This window comes from Rhyacophila brunnea, unplaced genomic scaffold, assembly GCF_057557595.1.
Source record: "Rhyacophila brunnea isolate RB1 unplaced genomic scaffold, BYU_Rbru_1.0 scaffold_12, whole genome shotgun sequence".
Classification (NCBI taxonomy): domain Eukaryota; kingdom Metazoa; phylum Arthropoda; class Insecta; order Trichoptera; family Rhyacophilidae; genus Rhyacophila; species Rhyacophila brunnea.
Genome location: NW_028232774.1, coordinates 20,880,246 through 20,891,182, shown reverse-complemented (window position 1 = coordinate 20,891,182; position 10,937 = coordinate 20,880,246). Strand labels below are relative to the sequence as shown.

General features: G+C 33.5%; 1 protein-coding gene across 2 annotated transcripts in view; it reads right to left on the bottom strand.

Annotated features, from left to right (window-relative positions):
• Window positions 1–5,208: 5,208 nt before the first annotated feature.
• Window positions 5,209–10,937, bottom strand: part of B4 (imaginal disc development protein B4) — a 172,411-nt gene continuing 166,682 nt past the window's right edge. For both annotated transcript variants that reach the window (XM_085960926.1, XM_085960927.1), the window contains 2 exons: window positions 9,894–10,101; window positions 5,209–8,182 (listed from right to left, as the gene is read on the bottom strand). In XM_085960926.1, the coding sequence (XP_085817052.1) occupies window positions 5,895–8,182; window positions 9,894–10,101 (2,496 nt within the window). In that variant the 3' untranslated portion in view covers window positions 5,209–5,894. The remainder of the gene's footprint in view (window positions 8,183–9,893; window positions 10,102–10,937) is intronic.

Sequence of the window (10,937 nt, the reverse complement as noted above, 5' to 3'; positions counted from 1 at the left end):
GTGTTAGTTGTTGCTTATTCTTCGAATGCAATATGGTAAACTGATTGTAGAAAAATCTTCATTTACTGTAATCAATAACAAACACTACCTCATTACTCAGTATATTCCTTGCAGGAAATACAAAAATGTGAAAAGTAGGTTGCCTTCTCGGTTAGGCTGTACGAGTACATTAAAGTTTGTCATAAAAGAAACACGCATTCAATATTGGTAATATTTGAGGATACTCCTAGCATGTTTCGTATTTCTCACGTTTTACGGTCTGACTGTGATAAAGTAATAAAGTGATTTCAAATCTTTGGTTCGTAGCGAATGGCTTTCGCATTATCTTATTAATCTGTTCTGTGATAAACCCTACCCACATCAGTGTTGCAATCTCTTTCAATCCTGATTATAGTACAAAGGCGTAAAAATCATAGTATTTCTGAAAAATATATAGTATAGGAACATTTTTCATCTTAAATTCTTTAAAATTATAGTATTTTGGTATATTTGGCGTAGAATTATAGTATTTTACATTTTACGCGGAATTAAAATTATAGTATTGTACTATAATTATAGTACGGTTGGCATCACTGACCCACATGACAATATATTTTTTAAAAAAAAACCCCTGATTCTACGGCTCTCATATTCATATAAATATAATTTTTAAAAAAAACCTGGATTTCTTCTGGATTTTTTTCGATGTCGAATTAGAATATTAGCGTTTTATTCCCAATATTGGAGTATATCCCATCTACATATGTATAAAATGACATTATTTTCATAGCAACTGTATATCAGGAGTTACTTGTCAAATTCACTTTTTGACGAAGAGAAAATGCAATATTTTCATTCCTATTTCTCTATAATTTGTGTTCACTATCAACAAAACAATGACATCGTATCTCAAATCACTTTTATGATGTATGGCATGCAGCAAGGCATCTGTCTACGTTTGCAATAACATGATTGGATTAAATGGATTTGATGCTGCTTGAAAATAAACCTGCTGGATTTGGGCACTAGAATAAAGTCCTATATTTAGTAGGTTTTTTAAATAAATTGATGTTGAATTTGGGTGTTATGAAAATCACATATTGTTTAGCGCTCACTCTCAAGAGAGTTAGTTGCTAGAGACCGACAAGTTTAACGTGAGGCTCATGTTAACGTTGAAAACATCTCATGCTTATACCAGTCAGAAAAATTTCATTTTAGAAAAAAATACGACATCCCGTCGGGTGTCGGTTTGGTATATGGATGAGAGGTTTTCAAATTATGTATATTCAAGTTATTTTTATCACCACATTTCTCATTTGCATTTACACCAACGGTGGCCGTGCGGCTTAAGCGTTGGACTATAACGCCGTGAGTCCCAGGTTCGAATAATGGGTATGGGCCTAGTAGGTTGAGCAAGTGGCTGACTTCCATTTCTCGTAAAAAAACAAAAACTGTTAATACAAACCTCTACTCTGTGGAGGCCCGTATGATCCTATTAGGATCGGACATGGTCGAAAAAAAAAATTTTAAGCTTGTCGGTCTTTAACAAAAAGTTTTTTTTTTGAGTTAACCACTTTTGAAAATTGCCTCCTGAATTATAATTTAAATGTTTTGGCTTAACTTGTCTTTCAAACACTAAAAACATAAATAAGCATATTATGTTTTTCGAGGAATAGTAAAAGATCATTTGAGTGCAAGACCTCATTTACAGAATGTGGAAAATAGTTGTGAAGAATTTGCAATTGCATATTTTCACTTTGAAGTCGATTTATTCAATTTTCAGTATCGCAATTTGTGCTGAAATGTTTTGAATGGCTTTGTAGGGGTTACATGTGGAGATTATCTATATTCACTATAATTATATTTATTACCATATATTATTACACTATAGATTTATTACCATGGTATTATTAGTGTATTACCTTGTATTTTGTATATTAATCTAAATTATTTCTCTGTTTGGTTGTTAGCAAGTCATTCATCAGCCATTTCAAAGGTAGGTACATTGTGTTGACAATTGAATAAAAACACAAGAGTAAATAATACTGCGTCATCTTTATTACATAAAAAGCTTTTGATGATAAACAATTTGATAAAATAAGTACCTCTATAATATTTCATGATATAATACAGTTTTTTTTACAAAAGTATCAATTAACTACAATAATAATTATAAAGAAGAAACATTTCCAATACATGTTTTATAAGTAGGTAAGAGATAATATCTAAACAAACAATTCTAAAGTAAAAATATCACGTCCGTTGATGATTAATTCTAAAATAAGTTGCAAATATATTTATTACTATGCATATATTTTATTTAATATTGTTTCGATTAGATTTCATTGTTGAATTAATTATAATTTTGTTTATAATTTGGTTGTCATGAATAAGTTTCGCAACCTACCGTCGTAACCCTTGAGAATAAAGAGAAATAATCAAAGATTTAGTTTGGGTAAAGAGTATTACATATTTGGATGGAGGAATGATAACAGACCCTGAGGGAAGAAGAAAAGTTGGATGACCCAAACTGAGTTGGCTTGATTGCATTAATAGTAACGTTATCACACTGGGTCTTCAAAACTGGAGAATGAAAACTCAGGATAGGAAGGCATGGGGAGATATAATGGAGATGGCCGAGATTCACACAGGATTAGCGATAGATGAGAGCATTATTTTGCAGTTTAGGATAAAATATATGGTCAAAAGATAAGCAAAAGAAATGGTATATCTTTGAACAAATTAATATTCAATGGCCACGAAAAACAAAATTTAATGATTTTAATTTCTGTACTTATCTAATAAATTATTACAAAGGGAAACTAAAACACCCATTTCATTAGTTAGTAGATGTCATATTTTATCATCAGTCGCATCCATAACTGTCATACAGGTTTAGGCGATTGAGGGTATATTATTTGGGTGAGGCTAACTAAAAAATACTCATGACACACATTGAAAGAGGATTCTTCAAAAACAATTTCATAAAAATAATAATTTGCTTTTAGCTATTATAAATATTACTGAAAATGCTTTTCAAACATAAGAGCAAATTCAATAAAATATTTTAGCACCATTTACGATAAGAATTTCACGTCACTCTAATTAATATGTCGCTGTATTATTACTTACAAAAGGTTAATGGTGTTCTGTAACCGAGAAAAAACTGGCTGATGGAAACCATGATTATCACTGCTGGATTCAAAGTGACGAATGACGAATATACCTGTGGCCATTATCCACCCCAGGCTATAAAATTACACATTAGAGATTATTGATGAAAATTAAAATGTCATCACACAATTAATTACAAGAAACTATGTAACAGAAAATCAGACTTAAATGTCAAAAGAAATAAAATTTAGAGAGCGATGATTTCATTAGTATAATTCGTTTACGTCTCTTAAAAGTAAGTGAAAACTAAAACAATACTGAAATGCAGATTACTAATGCAGACTAACAGACAATACGTGGTGAATACAAAGATCTGATCATCTGAAACCATTTTGAGAGAAGATAAACATAATATCAATCTGCAATAATTTTATTCTACTAATCTGAATAAACATATTATTATTTGGTTTCTTACATTCTTTTTAAGATGACCATTTTTTAAACACTAAAAAATATGAAAAGAAAATGTTTTATGTTTAACACTAAAGCATTATTTTTAAAGATTTTATAATATTTTAACTGGCTTTTTAAAGATATGTATAATATTATAATATATTTAGATTCAGGTATAACACAACCTTTGAAGCACTCGGTGTTTAAATTAATATAAGAAATAGGTATCATAATAATATTACAAAGTTATGTACAACTAAAGGATTTTAAATTAAGAAACTCCTAAAATTCTTATTCTCCTTGTTATTAGGAATACTTTATCCAATCAAGACAATGATATGCAAATTTTATAATACAATATTGTTTAGAAGTGAAATATTAATTAAAACATTAATGATATTTCTTTACACTGATTTCGTTATCAATTTTAGTAAAACATGTGCAAGCATCTTAAATTTTCATAATATAATTAAATAAACACAAATATCGTTCGAAACTGTCAATTATTTTTGAGAAAAATGTAAATGAATATGGAATTATAACGCTGGCTTCACAATGGTCCAAGTAAGGCGAATGTATGTGGTGATTAGGGCGACATACGCATTATGTGCCCTATGGCCTGTAAATTTTTGCCGTCTATCAATGAACGATTTCAATAAACATAACAGGGCGCCGAAATTTGTTTGATTTGGGCCATTGTGAAGGGTTGCATAAGCTGCTGTCACACTATCATTATACCCCGTTTACACATGCATAGATTCACTGTGCACAGTAGAAAATGTATGTGGAAACATGTATTATCCTACAGTTGGCAAGATTGCGTGCATGAATCAAACAAGTTTGAACGGTTCTGAATTCAACGCGCATAGGGGCAAACATGCCGGTTTAAAAAACGAACTACTCACTTTGAGCTCAACCGATTTTCAATACGACCTGTCAGATAGTAGTATAAAATGACAACATCGCGTCTCACTTACTCTTGAAGAATGAGATCGGAGAGACAGTCAGCACTTTTACGTGTAAACAGTTATTGTCATGATAGTTTAAAATAAGCACGATTGACGACAGTAATTCCATGCACGTGTACTGGCGCTATTAGGGAGAGAACGTTATTTTCCATTTGCACATGAAGTTGGTTACGGTTTAATTGTATTGTACCAGTTTAACCAACAACCATAGGTACTGATTATAATTTATTGAGGCTCAAAAGAGACGGCAGCAAAAGGACAGAGTCAAAAAACGACTTTTAAATCGATGGACTAAATATTTTAAATAGAAATAAACAAATACGATAATCAAGGGATTCAAAACAATTGCACAATTTTACTAATTCTATTAAAGTAGCTATATTACATCTATCGGTCAATCTAATTATTAAAAAAGGCTATAATTTGATAAGTTGATCACATTATTATTAAAACTGAAAATGCACCAATCTTTTGGTCAACAAAAGAAATAAGTACTACGAAACTTAATTTCTTTATAGAATAAGACAGGTATATTTGTGGCAGGTGTGTACAGTTTAGCTAATATTGTATAATAATTAGTATTATCTATATTCTATACATTGAGTTTATCATTATGTGACTGAAAGTTGATTGTATTTTAATACTTTTATGATCATTGGCGTGCTCACTGGGTGTTGTTTTTTGTTTTTTTTTTATCAAAATAAGGCAGTTTTAGGTATGTGGAGGCCTAAAACATTGTAGGGCTTAAAGACTCCCCTTCGATCACCTTGCCCAAGGAATAAACCACTGTTGAGTGTTAAAATGCGGCTATAATTAATTAAGCTGCCAGGATTTTCTTACAATCATACGATGATCATAAATGTTGGTCCTTTCTGAGGAAGTGACCGCCTCATCTATTTCATGGAAAACCGCCATTGAGAGAAGGCATTATATGGAAAAAGTAATTTATTTACAATAATTATGAATTGATATTTACCATATTGGATAAACTTTTAGCTAAATTCACATAGATTTGATATCCACACAATTTCTGACAGTTCGTAAAGCTTTAGGGGTCGTTCATTGGTCAACATATTGAAATTACACAGTACGCAACCAATGAGGTATCGACTGATTACTATGGAAAGGTTTTCAGTCAATGAGATTTTATATCATTCAATATCACACATTTGAAGACATATCTTCTGAGCTTGAATACACTATAATATGCCACTTGAACCTTCTTGGAAGAAATGAATGATGAAAAAAATTTGTATCATTAGAATTCGCCAACATAGGACTGATTTATTTCTATGCCATATAATCGAATAGTCAAATACACCTGTCTATAAAACTATGTTACTAAACCATCACTGAATAAAAATGTCATCACTGGATTGTTTATTTTAAAGTATTATAAATTCCTCCCGTCGTGTCCGCAGATATTTCATCAGTTATATTAATCCCCTGACTAAACTTTACATAAGATCCATTCTTGATAGCGTGCATGCTTGGCATTTTAACTATATTAATGTCTGTATCGCTTTCGGTCTTTGACATTTCTACTTCGTACGAGTTATTGTGGGTGACTTCCAAACGGATAGCGTGTAATTTATCAGAACGGTTAAAGATGTCCGTTCCAATGTTTCTAGTGTTTTCTTTCTCCAGTGAATTACCTGCTGAGAACCCACCAGAACCACTCATCGATGAATACTTTTGTGATACATTCTCCGATATCTTTTCATCCGAGTCCGAATCTACAAAATCCGAATCGATCGAATTATTATCGGCAGTATTATTTCTTTCAATAACTACGACTTCAATATGCCTGAATTGAATGTCGGCCTTTATCTTTGATGGCGATTTGACATCTATTTTCGTGTTTTCATGTAGTAAGATATCACGGTCAAACCCACTGTCAATCTCCGATGGATACTTTGTTCTGTTTAATTCAGGGTTGCAAATTTCAGCGTAAATATTGTCAGATTGTTCGGAATCACGTCTTTCATGATTTCCCCGGCTTATCGCATCGGCAACTTGTCCGTAAGGTAAATCTTCTATCACAGGAAGCTTTCTGTTTTGAATCGATGATATAGACCTCTTTAATTTACCGTGTTCGGCTTTATCTGATCCTAAATCTGATGTATCACTTTCTATTATTAAATCTCCGATACTTTTGTCAGGCGTGCTGGTCAGGTTACTAGATGATTTACCGATCTGTTGCACGTCGGTTAATTGACTTGGATCTTTTTTGTCTTTTCCATGAAGTAAATTCGATGTTGATTTACTTAGGACGCGTTTGGTTTTGACGTGAAATTCTGAGCACAATTTTTCTGTTATAAACGAATGCTGTTTGTAAGTTACTTGTTCATTTTGTTCACTGCGACTGGAGCCGGTTCCGAATGCGTTTAGATCTTCGCAGCTTTGGATTTGATCAAATGAATCAGACGACGCGATATCACTCTTTTCGGGTATTAAATCTGGACGAATTCGTTGACGTCGTTCGAATCTCGATATCTTTGGTTTACCGTTATCATTTTCAAGCCTCTTGGCGCAGTTTCCGCTGTAAATCTGCTTCTTCTTCAAGCTTGAATCATTCTCAGAATAATAATTGATCTGCTCGACGCTGAGATTTTTCTTTTGTCCCAAATCTGACATCCTATCATCTGTAAAGGGCGAGTCTAAAATGCCGGTTTGGACCGACACCGATTTAGTTAAAACTCTTTTAGGTTCACTTCTCACTCCTGTAGAGCCAATCCCTAAATCTGACGAAGTCGTTAGACTTCTATATGATTGCCATTTATCTGAAGACTGATCGTCATTTCTGAGTCCAAATCTTGAAGCTCCAAATCTGTCTTCGATCAACTTAGACATGTCTTGATACCGTTCAATAGAGCTGTGTTTATCACTCAGTGGATCGAACGGATCTCTAAACTCCTTATATTTTTCAAGCTTTTTAATACTTTCTTCTAATTTGTCTTCAGCTAAACGTTCAGTACTTCGTAATATCTTCAAATGCTTGAACCATTTGGATAATTTTGGATGTCCACCGCTGCTGTTTTCTCTGAAAACCTTCATTCGGTCATCGGCAAACTGTTGATGTTTATCTTTATCGTCATCTTCTTTGTGTTTATTCTTCTTCCCCTCATCGTCGCTGTATAAATCGTAGTTCATATTCTCTAATTCGTTTTTACTTAAAAATATAATCGACCCTTCGTTTTCATCGGGGATGTCTTTAAGAATTTTATCACTTTTTCCGAATAGTCTTGAAGCATCAGCTTTGAATCCTTGAAACGTAAACCTGCGCTCCTTTTCGAATTTGATACCTCCGTGAGCAATTTCATTTCTAGTTCTTTTATCTACGACAACATTTCCACTGTCGTTAGAGATACTCTCCGGGTGTGCGATTATCCTTTGTTTGCCGTGACTCATATCGGCCGGGTTATCAGGCAAAGCAAAGGTAATCTGTCTAATCCAAGTGTCAACGTTCATTTGACAGTAGGTTAGAGCCTTGTGGATCTTCGATGACAGGAACATCCTCTTCTCTGTATCATAGCCAAGGTGAGATCTCTGGAGCTTTCTGTCGGTGTTCAGGCTGAGTAAAGTGAGGTTAGGAATTCTTGTGGGCTCTGGCAGAGTGCAGGTGACGATGACTGATTCGGTTGTCACTGCTCGTAGAAGAAGCGTTCCTGAAAAAGTAATATCTAATATTAGTATTTTACTAAGATTTTTTATATTACCTAGGACGTATGGGAATTTGAAAAGTATTCTGCACACAATATTAAGAGATAATAGAAAATGAGTACCTAACTGATATGATTGTGACTGATCATTCGAGGGCTATTGAAAATGGTTTGGTTGCAATAAGTAGTTAGGTCAAAGAAGTAAGATAGGTACTGACAGTGGTGATAAAAAATCTCTGATAAGGTAGTGACAAAAAGAAGAAGAATTTAAAACACAATATGTTTATCAAATTTCAGAGATAGTTGACATTGTATCCACAGTCATGTTTCAGTATTGTTGTAGTTTGTTTTTGAACAGTCAACGTGTATTTTGGCATCATTTCAGAGGCCATTAACAAAAGTTAACGTGGTAAAGTGTACTGTTAGGTGTATGAATGTGAATACTGCTCAAAAAAATGTTACAGGCAATTGATAAGTCTAGTCCGGACCGGGAACATATTTATATATGAACAACGTTTCCCATTTGTGTCTGAAAACTAAAATCCATGGTCATTATTTGTATTAGAACAATAATGTTAAATGTATGTAATTGTTCAGAAACAATTTTGATGCAATTTTCAAACAGTTTGTATACAATGCACAATGTTCATAGAACAAATGTATCTTGGTATGGATTAGGCAATAGCGAACGATGCTTGAGTAAAAAAGATATTTGAATTGGATTTTATTGAAGGGGCCGGAAGCCATGCCGTTTCAAACATATCAGTATTGTTGGGGTTCTGGTATATTTCAATGTATTCCTTTACCAAGTGTGAAAAGTTGTTTTGTTCCGTTACTGTATATTGGGCTCGAAGTGTGTGACCTGTATCCTGCATCTGTGTGTCAGTTGGTTGTTGAGAATACCTCCTACCATGTATACCATAATTTGACATAATCTCAGAAGGAAAAAATGTACAAAATGGGACCTACATGTTGGTGCGCTTTACTGAAAAAGCCACCGATACAATTGCTAATAATGCAGAAATGTTCTAATGACTGTACATTTGTGCTGTTTTTTCAAATTCTGTTAATATTGGCAATCAACTAATTTATTGTGATTTTAAATCAATCAAGGTATTAAAAACATCTACTTTGATTACTAAATGGCATCAGGATTCCCTTCAAATTGTAGCATACTTGCACTTACTAATAATTTATTGAATGCACTGCTGTCAAAAGACTACTGGTCACTGCAACGTCTACCATTGAACACGCATAATTTGAAACATATTTACATATTGTAAATTGTACCTATTACATTTCACCGTAGCACAGTTCGCCGTGAGCTTTCTTATCGGAAAGAGATAACCGTATACTATACGGTCATCTCTGATTTTGGCAAAATTCATGAATTCATGAATTCAAGAAAGAAAACCTAACCTAACCTAACAAATAATCCAGTATATCGGCTATTTCCAAATTTGTTTGCCGTGGCTTTTTGTAAACCGACAAAAACCGTGTTTTATTTAGAAATGAATTTTATCTCAGCACTATACGACCCCAAGAGGTTGGACGGTCTTTAATATATTATATATATATATTTCCGATACAACATTTGGCGAACTGCATACGTACAAATTTCTGGACACGTTGAAACATACCCATTAGAAATACTTGAATAATTACTAAAAGCTTCTTTATTTTGCACAGGTATATAAATTTGAAATACTGTGTTTACCTGCTGTCAATGCAGGCTGCAGTGCCGGTGGGGGTGCGGGGCCAGCCACCAGCCTAACCCTGAGGGGCAGCGGCCTCTTCAGCAGGCCTGTCAGTCTCTGCAATCCATCTTCCACGCTTGTCCCGCTGGAGTTAGAGTCCATTCCTCCGCTGCCTTCCGAGCTTATCGGGAAGAATTCGCCTTTCGTTGAGAGGGGCGCGTACAGTTCCTGGAATAATTGAAAAAAAATATTTTATAAGGTAAAATATAAAAGGTATTTAACGAGCTTAGACTATAACAAGAAGAAATATTATACATTTTTAGTATGGTGATTTTGGAATATTTTAGTGCAGAATGAATATTCTGTACATTGATGCATTGAAGTATCTATAAGCTGTTTCTGTATTTTAGTATAAGAGATAATTTTTCTGATTATTCATTTAAATAATAAGTATTCTAAAATCTAAAGAATGCTATTGTGATGTATTCGATTGTCTATCTATGCACAACAATCAATGAGGTCTGTCTTTCCACAAGATACATTTGCAATATAATGTGAGTTTTGGTTCTGGTACAAGTCATACGTCATGTGTTGTATTGAAAAAATAACTAATAATAGAATAACATCCATTCAAAACAAATTAGAGTTCAGGGTCTATTTTGATAATATTTATACATTTAATAATTTGTGGAATCGACCGTTTGAGTGAATCGAAAATTGTGAAAAAATGCTTATTTTTGATAGATGCGGGTTATAATAATGTAAGTGGAATCTGCAATACGAAATGACTTGCAGCTAATTTAATCATTAGTCTTAGTTTAGTAGTCTTTTTGTCAGCTTCGTTTTCATATATGTAATATATTTAGGAACCGTCTTCTAGAAAAGGTTTTCTTAAACGTCTTTGGCAGTGGCGGTTTTAGGTGCGCGGAGCTTTGACGCGCAGACATGTTTGGAGGGCACTAAACCACACTTAGTCACTCCACCTTCTCGGTGTTCGACCTCTGTTCGTTTTACCAGGAACACTAGTCAAAGCAATTTACTTTTCGAGACTTTCTGGCCTATGA